This window comes from Typha latifolia, chromosome 14 (genome assembly GCF_019914945.1).
Source record: "Typha latifolia isolate L0001 chromosome 14, TyphaL0001v2, whole genome shotgun sequence".
NCBI lineage: Eukaryota > Viridiplantae > Streptophyta > Magnoliopsida > Poales > Typhaceae > Typha > Typha latifolia.
In genome coordinates this window covers 8,668,297-8,684,170 of record NC_133099.1, presented here as the reverse complement: position 1 = coordinate 8,684,170, position 15,874 = coordinate 8,668,297, and the positions used below count along the sequence as shown (strand labels likewise).

The window sequence follows — 15,874 nt, the reverse complement described above, 5'->3', positions numbered from 1 at the left end:
CAAAATAAGCCATGGATGGCCATGCCGTGGCACGGCTCGTGCCGACCGGTGGTCGATAGGACACGTGCTGCGACACTTGGTAATCGTGCCGCAAGAAAAGGAGAGAAAAAGATGAGGGAGACTAGTAGAGCTTTTTCATCATTGTCGTCGCTACCGCCGACCTCGCACTCCTATCGTGCTTGAGGTCACCGATCGCGACACTGATGCCCTAGCCTTTGCTGGATCCGCAACTTACTTTTTATTCGAAATTGACCCAACAACCTGACCCACTCGAGTCATCTTCTTCCTCGAGCCAGCAAAGGCTAGGGCATCTGCGTGGTGATCGGCGACCTCGAGCACGACGGCGACGATGAGATCAGCAGCAACGGCGAGCAGCGAACAATAACAAAGAGTCTTCAGTGAAGCACTGCTAGAAAGGGTGTCATGCAGCACCCCTCGTGCCACGTGCCGGTACGCTGCCAACACGGCAAATGCTAACCAGCACGCCTCGTGCTAGTCGGCACGGCCATCATTAAAATGAGGTACTATGCCATGACTATTCTGAGTGAGTCATTCTGAAAGACTAGAGAGTAGGTCTCATTGTAATTAATGTCTTCTATTTGAGTGAATCATTTTGCTACAAGTCTAGCTTTATTCATTGCTACAAGTGAAGTGGGTATTATTTTTGCCGTGGTTCCCACATTAAGTGAGATTTATTTGAGAAATTCACGTACATAATATTTGTTAGTTGAATAATTTTCATTTAGTATACAACATAATTGCTATCTAATCAACTTATCCCTTTGGTGGCCTATTATCCCACGTTCATTAAACTCAATCCATTTGAGTTAGTTATAGTTTCCTAATCTATTAAGGATATTCCTATTTGGTTAAGGATTTCCTACGTATCTATGATGGGTAGGATACGATAAATATAAAAGGTTGTGATGATAAAAAATCTAACCTCTCCCTCACCAATAAATAGAGAGCCCATATCCCATCATTATTAATCATATCCGATTAGGTAAAAATGAGAGGAAGGAAGCTCAACAATCCCTAGTACGTGGAGATCCAAAACATGGAGACAATGACCTCCGTGGCTCTGCCTAAAGAGTTAGTGTGGATCGATATATTATTTACCATGTTGACACATAAGTCTCCAACCCTAATAAAGTATTTAAATTAACAATTAGCATTAGAGTTTTGAGTTCTCAGTCTCTTGTTTAAAGATTTTGGTAGTTGCTTAGTTTCTTAAATTTGTTTGTAGAAAAATTTGGATTTCCTTGCGGTATATTTCTTTTTGGGATTTCCTTCATCTCATTTTATAGAGTTATCACAAACAAGGATTCTTAATTTTATTTCAAGCTATTTTGTTTATATTGAATTTATTTATTATGGGTTCTTGTTTTCCCAATTGTGCACATCTCCTTATATGGACTTCATAATTTTCAGTCAACTATTCTGGGTTATGTGAAGAATTATTTTGAGGAGATCTAAGTAATATATTTGTGAATAAGAATTAAATCTAGGAATCTCTACCGTGAATGTTTTTTAAATAGTAGATGCATAATTATATTTGGCATAGTTATTGCATTAGTAAGCTTGAGGCATGTTGTCTTACTCGCAACAAATTTTTTCCTTGATGCATAATCTATTATCATAATATCATATGATTTTTTGTTAATATGATTTAGCTTATTGCATTATCTTCATGCTTTTGTCCTATTCAATTTTTTGATCCATGACATCAATGTGGACTTTAATGCATCATTAATCATTAAGCTAATTACTGATTATAAAATTAAATTAATGCATGCGTAAATGGACTGTCTACAAATTATTTAGACAGTAATTTTTTTTTAAAATGTGTTACATGTTCTGTCTGCATTAAAATATCGTATACATGTAAATTTTGTTATGGTTTACCGTAAGACATAAGATAAGATCATTATGCTAAATTTTTAGCATGATATTAAGAAAATCATCTAGCTTTGGGTATTATGCATACAAAAGGAAATTACTGCAAACATAAGTTTTGTTTCTTAATGTAATTTATTCGCATGCAGTATATTTAATATAATTACAATTTTGAGTATTGTTATAATATGTATATATGATTAGCATAATTGATCATGACAGTTAATGGTGATTATAAAACATGTGTACATAGAGAATTATTTATAAACATGAAGTGATTTCCATATCTAATTGCATACAATTTTGTGTATCAAATATAAATTTTAATTTTCCATATCTAGTAACGTTGGAAAATTATTATCATTGCATAAAGTTGAATTTTATTCATATTTTGATATTTGTGTGTGCACCAAAGTGGCCTCAAGTGTCAAAATATAGAATTATATCAAATAACAATGGCATTGATAATTTTCAAACTATATGAACAACACAAAGGTTTGTCTCATAAGAAAACTAACGTGATTTAGGCTTAGGGTAGAGTACTATAATAATAGTTCGACATTCTTTGCCCTAAGAGAATTAGGTGAACCAAAAGTGTCATTCTCTTTAGCCAAAGACGTGGGATTTGTTACTAATTTCTACAAGTAGAACCATACCATCAAGTTGAATAGGCTTAATATCGTTTACTACTTAGTCTGAAATAAGGGGTATAGAATGTCGTTATCTAGCTACTCACCAAACCTAAATAAATAAAGTTTTCTTATGTATAATTGGATTTCTTTGGAATGTTTGTCAATACATGACCTGAGATTTTAAAATGAATGAATAAAATTGCATACATATGTGGCTAATTATAATAGGTAATGATTATCTGATCTTTAATTTATTTTTCTTTCAACCTTTTCCCCTGGTACTAATAACGATATTCCTAATGTTAATGTCTCAAATATCCCTAAACCTAAAGTGGCATTAAGAGATCATATAGTCAATAGATCTCGTGTGTAAACTAAATATGGTATATATTCCATAGTACCCTTAGTAGATTGATTGAGGAGCAACAATCCACGTTTCTATAACTATGTAGGAATTTTTTTGTCCCAAAGAACTCCAACAGAAAGTAACTAATGCATTAAATCTGGAAATGGAATGCGTTCGCATGTGGAGTTTGTAAGGTCGCTTAGACTTATTTTGGACACAAGCTTTCATTTAGATCTTGAGAACACCTTTTATATTCTCAAGTATTCCAAAAACCTAATTTCTATTGCCAAAATTGGACCAAGTTGGTTACTCATTTAATTTCAATAGTTATGGTTTTACTCTCCATTATGATTTATGGCCTTTATGGATTGCATCTTGATAGTTCCTATCACCAAACCTATTTAACCCTGCATAGAAATGCTAAGCATGGAAGAATAAATGAGAAAACTTTCATGATATGGCAAAGAAGGCTTAGGCCATGTCTCAGAAAAAAGAATGCAGTGATTGGTCAAAGAGGGAATTTGACCTTTTGACTTCTCTGATTTTAGGACATGTGTAGATCGCATAATGATAAGCAACACAAAGCATTCAAGAGAAGTGCAAAAACAGAGTAATAGAACATTCGAGTTGATTCACACAGATACTTGTGCCCATTTCCTTGTTGTATAAGTGGGGAAAGATATTTCATCACATTTACAGATGACTACTCCAAATATGGTTGCATATATTTACTCTCTGAAAAATCAAACGCTCTTAGAGCCTTTAAAGTTTTCAAAGGGAGTGTTGAAAACCAACTAGGTAAAAGGATCAAAGTAGTCAGATCAAATTGAGGCGGTGAAATTTATGGTAGACACACCAATAGAGGTAGAGCTACAGGTCCTTTTGGGAAATTCCTAGAGGAGTATGACATTAAAGCCTAGTATTCCATGCTTGGCAAACTAAATCCAAATAGTGTTGTTGAAAGAATGAACAGAATCCTAATAGACATGGTTAGGAGTATGATAAGTAATTCACTTCCTTTGTATTTGGGGAGCGAAGCCTTAAAAATTGCTATTTATTTGTTAAACCAGATTCCTTCTAAGGTTGTACCTAAAACTCCTTATGAGTAATGGATAGGAAGGAACATAGTTTATACTACCTTCATGCATGCATAGGGGTATCTAGCAAAGGCTAAGCTATATAATCCACATGAGAAGAAGTTGGACCCTAGCACAGCAAACGCATATTTTATTAGATATTCAGAGAGATTCGAATACCCAAAGAGTATGCATTCTATTGTCCTTCACTCCTAATCCGAATTGCAGAAACTGATATAGCTAAATTTATTGAGGATGGCTTAGACAGTGGGAGTATTGAACCTCAAAACATAACTTTCGAGGAAATCGTGGAACCAATAGTACCTTTTGATAATTTAATAATTTCACATATAGAGACTCATCTCCCAATATATGAACCTATCTTAGCCAATTTGATTAAGAAGTTACTGACACCAATCCCCTTAATTAGGGTGAAGATGCAACTACACTAGGAGATCAAGTAATTGATCCTCTTCCTACTTTAGTCAGGATGAAGGTCAAATGACATTAACAACATTCTCAAGAGACAGAAGGCCTGCTATATTAGATGAATACTTGGTGAATCTACATGAGGGCCACCAATTAGAAGATCTCATAACTTCTTCTCAAGTCTTAAATAGTAGAAATTCATCTGAGTAATACAATATCATATTAGAAGAGATGAATTCTATGCAAAAGAACAAAGCAAATATTTCAATACCCCTTTAAAATTTATAATCTTAATCTAACGGCTATAATAGCCAGTTTTTATACCCGGTACCAGTTCCTCGGTACCGGTTCCAAAACCACATTACGTAAAAAAAAGACATATTAGTCAAGAAGATTTGATTACGTGTATCTAACTTTCGGACTACACGTTCTTAAGATTTCTCTCTTAGATATGATTATGCCTTAATTATAGAAGATATTATTTAATATTAAACCATTTAAATTTGATTCTTTGGAGATAGACTTCAATTTAAATATGATTCTCTATCTCTATATGTTATTAAATTTAATTTAAATTAGTCTTAAACTAACGAGAGATATATGTAAATAATAAAAAATAATCAAAATATAAAATTTAATTAAACTTTCATCAAGTTAATTATAAAAAGACATCAATACCCTTATTATGATATCTATACATTACTCCCAATTAAGGATATATATCTTTTACTTGATAAATTATTAAGATAACATAATTATCAAAAAATAATGAGCAAGATAATATATTTAAAAATTAATAATTACCTATTAAACCAATAATATCTTTTAAATTTTTTTATTCCTATTATATCCTTAAGAATCTTAACTATTAGATTTTCATCAAACCGATTGACAAACATACCTCTACGGTACAAAAGAAGTGCTCATATTGGAAGATCTCGTAACTTTTTCTCAAGCCATGAATAGTAGAAATTCATCTGAGTAATACAATGTCATATTAGAAGAGATGAATTCTATGCAAAAAAACAATGCCCGGAAACTTGTTGAATTACCTAAAGGAGTCAAACCCCTAAGGTGCAAATGAGTCCGTAAGACAAAAAGAGACTCTAAAGAAAACATAGAGAGGCATCAAACAAGGCTTTTGGCAAAAGAATTCACTCAAATAGAAGGCATTGATTACAATGAGACCTTCTCTCTAGTTTTTCAAAAGGACTCACTCAGAATAGTCATGACATTAGTAGCTCATTTTGACTTAGAGCTATACCAGATGGACGTGAAAATAATTTATCTCAATGGTGATCTTGATGAACAAGTTTATGCGAATCAATCAAAAGGATTTCCACATAAAAATAAAGAGCATTTTGTATACAGACTAAAGAAATCAATATACGGCTTATATAAGCCGCCCAATAATATCTCATATTCAATAAAGTAATCATGACCTCTAGTTTTAAGGAAAATATTGTTGATCAATGTATATACATAAAGGTCAGTGGGGACTAATTGCTTAATTCATTATTTTACTTACATATGTTGATGGCATCTGCTTGCTAATAATGATCTAGGGCTTTTACAAGACACCAAGTTATTTCTTAATAAAAACTTTGAGATGAAGAATATAGGTGAAGCGTCCTAGGTTTAGGCATAAAGATTCATAGTGATAGGTCTAATATGCTTAGACTATTCCAATGGACTTACATCTTTGCAGTTCTTGAAAGATTTGGTATGAGTACATGTAAATTTGGTATAGCTCCTATTCAAAAAGGTGACAAACTCAATGAATCACAGTGTCTAAGGAATATGATTGATATATTCCATATGCTTTTGCTATTCGTAGCCTAATATATACTCAAGCATGTACTCGTCCAGATATCACTTATGTAGTGGGAGCACTCAGTAGATTTCAAAATAACCCAAGCATAGCACATTGGAAAACAATTAAAAAGATTATAAGGTATCTTTAGGGGACTAGAGACTAACTGCCCACATACAGAAGATCATATAATCTTGAAGTCATTGGATACACAGATTTAGATCTTGCTGGATGTCTAGATGGGGATATATATTTATGCTCGCTGAGGATGCAATTTCCTAGATGAGTGTGAAGCAAAAAATCAACCACCTTATCCATAATGCACGCAGAGTATATTGCTTGCCATGAAGCTACATCTCATGCACTGTCATTGAGATATTTTATCACGAAACTTCAAATAAATGATTCCATTTCCAAACCACTAAAGATGTATTGTGATAATTCGGCAGTTGTCCTCTTTGCTAACAACAAAAAGATATACAAAAGCCTATGACATATCAAAGTCAAGCTATGAAGCAAGGATACTTTATTTGCCCCTCCATACTAGTACCTGATACACATCAAATACTGATACGGTACCGATACAGCTCAATACGTATCAGTTACGGCTAAAAGAGTATTTAAATTTAAAAAATTACTTTTCCAATATGACGCCGATACGGATCCAATACAGCAGTATACAGTGAAATACAACTTCCATACATTTCTTGATCATCCAATACTTTTTCTTTTTTCTTTTTGTGCTAAAAGATGATATAAAACATATACTTTATGCAAATGTGATTATCTAATCCTTCATGATACTTTAAGACTTTGCTTATTTGATAATGAATTAAACATATAACTTAAAAGCCATTTAAAGATCCAAATTAATTGTAGATTGATAGTTAAATAAGGTTTCAATGTTTCACTGACATTATGCCTTCTAAAGTTTTAGGCACGTATATACTATTTCTATAGTTTCTTTCCTTTTATCTTATTATTTTTTGAATAGTTATTGTTGACAACAAATTAATAACATATTCTTTATTTATTTAATGGCCTATCCATGCCGAATAAGTATCGTACTTTTAAGAATTTATCGTATCCCCCCATCCGCATCTCCATATCTCCGAATTTCTATCCGTATTCATGCTTCACAAAAGTCCAGTATTATATTGTTAAAGAGACAATAAATAAAGGTTCTGTGTCAGTTCTTCACATGGGCACTCCGACGACCCGCGCAGCTTACATGACCAAGGGGCTAGCACTTGGGTTATATAAAAAAACATGTTAGGAACATAGGTCTGATTTCATATTGGGATAATTGATGTGATATTTGGTTATTGGCATTGTATGTCAGTTTCATTGCTAAATATATCATTCATTCTATTTGTTTATTGACATCCTATCTACAATGTCACATGTAAGTCTCCGATCTTGATAAAGTATTTAAATTAATAGTTGCAACTAAGTGCCAACCCAACCCAATCAAGTACCCTCGATCTAATTGCAGAAGATATTTTACTTATAGTTCATCCGAGCAGCTAAGGACATCTATTTCATAATGTATCGCAGATTTCTGCTTGATGCTTCATTTGTCACCCAATAAATGTTCTCGACACCGTGGATCAGGAAACCCGGAATCAAATATAAATCACAGATGGAAGCACGAAGCAAGATCTTTACCTACCAAAGACTCAATCTTTTTTACCAAAAATAACGAAAGACTAGGAGAAGATAGATCAATTAGGACGGCTTTACCTTATCTTCTCGATATATCCCTGATGAGAAAAACTCGAACATTCTTCTTCTTCTTCTGCGGTACCCGCATTCCGATGGCTTCCTTCTCCATGTTTCCTCTTCTTTGGACGCTGAAACTGGGATGAGGCCCCACTTTCTGGGTTCTCCTTGAGAGGCCGTTCGTTGGTTGTGGTGGGTGGAGCGTTCCCAACAGCGGCGTTGTATGCTGGAACCAAGAGAGAACGAGTTGGAAGCCGAGAGAGAGAGAGAGAGAGAGAGAGAGAGAGAGAGAGAGAGAGAGAGAGAGAGAGAGAGAGAGAGAGAGAGGAGAGGACCTCGAAGGTTTTGGAGGACGGAGGAGAGGCTCAAGTGTTTGTTGTAGGCGGAGGAGGGAGTCTTGTAGAGGTTACTTCTCGTGCCGCTCATCGGCGATCTTTAATTGCTTGGCTTCGTCTTTCCTCCCACCCTCTCTGGTATACTTGTTCTATATATGGAATTTGGTGTCTCTGTAGACAGTTTTCTCTTTTCTTTTCTTTTTCTATATATATATATATATATATATATATATATATATATATATATTATATGGCAAATAATTTACTACCAGTCTAAAATTTATAATTTTATGGATATAATAGCCAAATTTCATACCCAGTACCAATTTTTTGGTACTTATTCTAAAATCGCATTATGTAAAAAAAATAATATATAAGTTAAAAAAATTTAATTACATATGCCTAACTTTCAAATTACACTTTCTTTGTACCGTTAAGATTTCTCTCTCTTAAATATGATTGTGATTGATATAATTATATCCTAATTATAGGAGATATCATTTAATACTAAACAATTTAAATTTGATTCTTTGGAGATAGACTTCAATTTAAATATGATATTTTATCTCTATCTATTTTATTAAATTTAATTTAAATCAATCCTTAACTAATGAGAGATATATGTAAATAATAAAAAATAATCAAAGAGATAAAATTTAATTAAACTTTTATAAGTTAATTATAAAAGGACATCAATACTTTTATTATGATATATATATATATATTACTCTCAGTTAAGGATATATTTATCTTTTACTTGATAAATTATTAAGATAATATAATTGTCAAAAATTAACATGCAAGGTAATATATTTAAAAAATAATAGTTACCTTTTAAACTTTTTGCTTTCATATTATACCTTGAGAATCTTAACCGTTAGAAGTTCATCAAACTGATTGAAAAATAATTATCTCTATGCGATTAAAAAAAGTATCATATTGGAAATTGGAACTTCTCGTTATGGCAAGTTAAATTAAAGTTTTTTTTATCCTAGAATTGTTGCATCCTAACATCATAAGAAGAAAAGCCTCTTTATTAATAGTCCCTTGCTCCTTTGAACCAATAGGGTTGTTTGATATAAGGATTATTCTATGTTTAGTCAATGAAATGTAAACTAATTGTATGTTAAAAAGGTGCTGGAACAACAGCTCATTAGTTAATAAAATCTAAATTAAAAAAGTTGTCGAGCCCAAAAAATAGATTTAATTTAAATTAGTAGAGTTTTATATTTCAGACAAATATGGGTAGGATAAGACTTGAACTCATGACCTCTAGTATTATGTTAACTCATCAACTACGTTAAAAACTTAAGCTGTTAGATAATATTAATTTTTATATTTTATATTCTAATCATGTCCACCGTAAGAAAAAATGGACAATGGGGAGAGAGAAAATTGCGCTGGGGTTGGGGTTTCGTCCAACCTCTTGCCTCTTGGTGAGCCGATGGCTTAGTAGGGCGCATAATGATTAGCTACTATAGTAGCCCAAATTGGGCAACGAAGTAGCAAAAGGGTAAATTTCGGAGAGTGACGAATGATTTATTTTCTTATTTTATCATATGTTGCACGAAGTGGTAAAAGAATAAATTTGGAAATAAAAAAGTCTAATTTATAAGAAAATCTAAAATAGGTTTAAATGATAAAAACAAGCAATTTTCATCATAAATCAATATAATTTAGGTTTCTGCACTCATACTCATTCTACTTTTACTTTATAGTTTCACCCAATTTTTTCTCAAAATACTAAGATTACCCTTGCACCAAATTTGAAAATATCTCCTTCTATTTAATGCATAGAGATCTTATAACCTTTAGAAAGTATAAACAATTTTTTTCTACTTCTCTTCCTTCTCTAGCATTAAATATTAGTAGATCTTGATTTTTTTTTCTTAACTCATTTTCTCCAATCAAAATTTTTAATTTGATGACAAAAAACTAAAATTTTTCACCTTTCTAAAACCCCTTATTTTTTCGCAATCTTACTATCTTTCTATTTGGCAAGAACTTCAAGCATGCTCCACTAAGATCTTTAAGGCTCGATTCTTAATCGTTGATCTCCTTCGTTCTTCTTTATCGTCGGTAAGAAATAGAGGTTTTGCTAAACAAAATCTTTTCCTATCTTATTGTATTAAAGTAGCTTCCAAATAAAATATTAGAACAAAGAGATCAAAGTTCTTAGATTTAACACTTATTGCTATTCAAATATATCAATTTATAATTTTGTTATTACTATGTAGGTCGATAAAAAATCAAAATTAAGTCTTTCTTAGATTTTTGAGGTATCTTTTATGTGGATGACTTGCCTCCGTTATTAGTTATTTGGAAATATTTTTAGTAATCTACAATGATCGTGATCAAAATATTCTTTTAATATTTTCTTGTATTTAAATTCTACTATTCTTTTATGCTGGTAAATTATGTAAAAGCATTCCTTTTTTGTACATAAACTAGATTCCATATCTTTTGACTTGTGAATATTTGTGTTCTTTGCGGTTTGTAACAAGATTTGTAATGAGTGTAAAATCACATTTTAATATAATGCTTAATGGTGATATCACTAATAATTTATATTAGGTATGAAATATGAATGCATCACAACTCATTAAGTGGTGCCTAATATTATTTATGGTACATAATTTCAGCATACATTTAACTAGGGAATCCATAAATACTATTTCTGTAATCTATAAATATATTAACGGAATTTATGGGTATATATTCCTGATCTATTAGTTACTCATAAATATTCTACGGACATAATCTGTAAATTATTAGATGCAAATTATGACACATGTAGAAATCATGGTAAAAATTATAATTGATGGAATCAAAAAAAGAAATGATCATCATAAGAGGTCAATAAAGGGAGGGAATCTAAGTGGTCATAAGTACCCTAGCTACAACTATCATCCTAAGACAACCAATACCTCACTTGACAACTCTTCCATAGAGTACTAAATAAATCAAGCCCACATATTGATTTGTTACAATTAAATTGTATTTGAACAATTTGAATTTTGGTGTCTTGTGGAAGGATAACATTTTATTTTGACATATAACACTAGAATATTTGAAATGTAGATCAATATGTATTTCTTTGTGTATAATACCGGAGTATTTAACATACAACATATATAATTCATAGATCTGCGTAGACCAAGGGCGAACATTTAATATATTTTCTTAAATATTTGTGTACAACGATAAAATATTTTGACATACAATCTATATAATTCTATAATTAGTTACTTCGGATTCTATATATATATATATATATATACTAATTTTAAATTCTATATATATACTAACACTAGATTTCGTAGTTATTAATTATTGATTTTGTATCAAAACATTGGAGAGCACACTATGACATGAGTTTAACATACATACACATACATACTCATATATTAGCAAGTCAAGTGCGCATTCGAGTGACAAAATAATATATATATAGTTTTCTTATACTTGATACCTCCACATGTAACTCCATTCGGATTCCATTGGCCTATTTGATTAAGGAAATAATGAAATGATGGAAATTGCCGTGAATCCTATAAGTCCTCGACATGGCAATAGGTTTTTTTCATTTTAAAATTTAGTTTTGAACTTGACATGTTCATACAGGAGAGCCTTGGACTTTTAGAGGTTTAGTGTTAAATTTAATTCCTTGGCGCCCAAATTTTCAACCTTTAATGGAGAAGATCAAATCAACCCTAGCTTAGGTTCAATTTTTTGACTTACCGATTGAATATTGGCCAAAAGTATCTCCTTGTGGAGATGGCCTCTAGCCATCCTTTATAGATCGACGATGCTCATACTTTACCAAGGTGATGGGATGCTTCGCATGAGTTTATATCAAAATAGATATGTTCGCCCCTCTAAAGCAATCCACCAAGGTCGGCCCATCAAATGAATCTTTTTTCAAGCCGTGGCTTTATGAAAACCTCCTCCATAATGTGTTTTTAATGTGTAGGGGATCGGGCAGAATTTAGCGCATGCGATAGTCTAAAGCTGGATAGCAGTGATATGCTAGAAAGGGGGTGGCTCAGCCCTAAGTAGGGGGTATATCCAAGGGTAATAATGAAAATGACACTGACCCACCTGCTGCTAGTTAAGATTTTTTTGGTCTTTGGATAAATATCCAGAACAAAGGAAAAAACCTCACAACTCAGGTGGTGCCACCATTTCATCTATTAGTGGTGCTGTTAAAGAAGGCGAGTGAGCCTGATAAGGGTGGTAAGGTTACCAACCAGTGGTTTACTTACCCTTTGCTAACCAAAGTGGAAAGCCTACCATGGGTCAAAGAGACACCGGTAAACGTATCAAAGAGACGGTTTGAAATTGCACCATGTCCAAGTGGTTAAACCTATCGGGTCCAACTTTAGTCCAAAACACACCAGATCAAATTCCACTCAATCTAATCTAGATCGGCCTAAATAGTTACACTATAGTAGATCTCGGGAAAGAGGCCTAAGGGCAAGGGTGTACCTAAGGATTTCTTGCCTTAGGACCCTTCCCCAAATGCTAGATCTTCTAAGATCTTGTCAATGGGCGACTCGTCCTTTCAAGGTGTGACCTCATATGGGAGGGGAATTTAAATGCTCCTCTCACTCCAAACCATTTTGATGTGGCCTTTAATGGAGTGGATCGTGTGCTAGTTGTAAATGCTAATGTAGATGACTTTTCATGAGGCTAACACTGCTACCAATATCATCATTTATCCTAAATTTTTTACTGACCCTTCTAATGATTGTGATAATCCTTGTTAGGGAGAATTAATAGTTATTGATGGACATACTATCACTTTGACTCCTCTTAATCATGTTGGGGTCGTTGGATTTTTTTTCCTCCTAGTAACCTCTTAGCTTTTGCATTCGTTTTAAACCCTTCACCCTTAACTTATTCTTCTCTTCGTTCTTCCACACCTTTCATAACTACCAAATCCACTCATGTATATGATTCGGGTTCACCAATATCGTCTCGAGTATGGATACACTTTAGGGGTGTCTTTTATTCTTGTTTTAGTGTTTAATTCACAGAAAAATAAGTTTTCTGTATATCGCGTTCGAACGCGGGTAGAGTGCGTTCGAACGCGTTTGCGAATGCCTACATCAGATTCGCAAATACAGAAAGTGCAAAATGTGCATTTGAACGCGCCTGCGAATGCCTGCATCAAGTTCGCACATACAGAGAACGCAAAATGTGCATTCGAACGCGATCGGGCACGTTCGAATGCAGTCGGCAAAAATCTACTATTCTTAGGATTAATAATTGTCAATTTTGAATTGTTTGATTAGCCTCTAAAGGTGTGGATGGCAACCATAGAATCATTATTGAATGACTTAAATTTTGCCCTAGTCTCCTTTATCTTCTTCTCTCTCATTCTCTCGCTCCCCGGCGTCGCCGCTTCTAACCTCCCTCGATCGGCCACTCATCCTAGTCTCTTAGGGGCGGCCCACTCTTCCCCCTTTTTCCAATCTATCTATCACCTTGCCCTAATCCCTTCCATCACTCATAACCCTTCCACCACCACTTATCCACCGGTGCCACCCCATTACCACCCGTCTACCACCACCCACCATCACCTAGGATCTCGTGCCTCCATTCATGGATCCATAGACAGACTCTCAAATGTTCGTCTACTTATTGGGGGATATCTTGAGATCCTATCGTCTGATTTGCCTAAAACTAGATTTGTTAGAAAAATCTTTTTTAGGGCTACAACATATCAAAATTTCACGTCGATCCGACAATTGCATCTTTTGAGATCCTTTTCCAAATTTCGTGTCAGATCCTGTCCAAATCTGAAAAATTGGATAGATCGAGTCTTAGCCTAAAAGGGAGATTGTATCATCATGTTCATTCTAATTTCTCTATCTCCACCATGGCTCTCGCTAACTTCAAGGAGCCCGCTTGTACCATGGTAACTATGCTTCAGACTGCCTCCTAGCAGGCGAGCTCTACTGACATTGATATACCCGAGAAAACTTGGGATCACAATATGTATCCAGGACTCTAAGGTTTGATAATTCGCAATATCAAGATCCAAAAACCAGTGGTCTTAGCAAGCCTAGCCAATTCAAGTAAGAGCAAATGTGGTAAGGCTGCTCTCGAGGTAAGCAACACATCCCCTATGGTTTTCTAACATAAGTCATATTCTAGAACTATATGGGGCTCATGAGGAGAGAAGGGCATACTTCTCTGTTCAATTTATAAAACCATTATAATTTTGATATGTTTATTTTATTGGAAACTCATACTAATGATACTAAATTCTTGGGTTTAATTTATAGAATGCGGCTTACTTGGGATGAATTGTTTGTGGCAGATTTGGGTGTGATAAGGGACATTATGATCTGCTTTAATGTCGATTAAATTATGATTGTTGTTGTTAGCTTCTCCCTCAAGGCTCCACATTGTAAAGCGTCTGAGATAAGTAAGTCTCCTTAGCTTCTTTTTGTTATTTACGCTAGCACCATAGTGGTTGATAGAAATTAGATTTGGCATGAACTTGGTTATCTGGACTATGGTGATCTGCATTGGTAAATCATGAGTGATTTTAACTGCATTTTAATTCCCAAAGACAAATATAGTGGCAAGTTATTTAGACTTATTATGTTAAGACTTTACGTAATTTTATTTCTAAAGCTGTTTTAATTGACTTTAATTTTTGTGATTTAACTTGGTGTAACAATCATCATAATGCTGCTAGGACTTTAGTTTGGTTGAATAGAGTTTTTTTTGGTAATCATGCTATCATGAATATGTTTTCCAAACTTTTTGTTAATCATCTTCCTAGGGTTGCTTCTAATCATGCCCCTGTGGTAATAAATTTTGGTATGGATCTTAAATGCACCATATTCTCTTTAGATTTGAGTGATTTTGGGTTGAACACCTCAAGGTTAAAAATATTATTGAGCAAATTTGGGTTCTTTCTGCTCCTAATGAGGGCTCTAATCCCTCTTCCAACTTAAACAATAATTTAGTCAAACTTAGATACTCTGTGTTAAATTAGAATATGCATTGTTTTGGTAGGTTGAAAACCTATCTCTTATCCACTAGGGCTAGTATCACTAAGCTTGAGGTCAAAGCGGGCCTGGGGCTATTCATTGAGGTTGACGGTACAAATCTTGTTATCCTAAACCGTAAGTATATTGCCTTGCTTAGATAGATTAGTTTAAATTAGTAGTGCAAGTCTAGGTTGGCTTGGCTTATAAATGGGGATGTTAAATCTAAAAAAATTTCATGCTTCTACCAAAATTCGTCAACAGAGAAATCAAATCTTAAATATTACCAATTCAGTAGGTGACATAATCAATAGATCCTATGACATTGAAAATCAATTTCTTGGTTTCTATAGGAATATTTAGTGCAAGGAGGTCGAGGAGTATCTATCCTTGAATGACTAGCCAATAGTTCTATATCTTAGGACTATCTGCAATGATGATTTTAATCACGATGTTGATATTATGGAGGTTAAAGCGATTCTGTGGTCCATGCCTAGTAGAAAAGCCCTTGATCTAGATAGTTTTCATATGAATTTTTTTTAAAATATTAGAATATCATATGTGAGGTAAATATTAGAATATCATATGTGAGGTTTGTATAAGTCTATGTTACAGATT

General features: G+C 33.6%; 1 protein-coding gene across 7 annotated transcripts in view; it reads right to left on the bottom strand.

Annotated features, from left to right (window-relative positions):
- Positions 1-8,428, bottom strand: part of LOC140800977 (uncharacterized) — a 40,047-nt gene extending 31,619 nt beyond the window's left edge. For 6 of the 7 annotated variants that reach the window (XR_012111342.1, XR_012111343.1, XR_012111341.1 and 3 more), the window contains exons 1-2: positions 8,250-8,387; positions 7,936-8,140 (exon numbers count right to left, since the gene is read on the bottom strand). Coding sequence is in view for 4 of the 7 variants with exons in the window: in XM_073155932.1 (XP_073012033.1) it covers positions 7,936-8,140; positions 8,250-8,340 (296 nt within the window). In the remaining 3 variants the exon portion in view is untranslated. Of the gene's footprint in view, positions 1-7,935; positions 8,141-8,249 lie in introns of all 7 variants that reach the window. The other variant, XM_073155933.1, reaches the window with a different exon arrangement.
- Between the last annotated feature and the right edge of the window lie 7,446 nt (positions 8,429-15,874).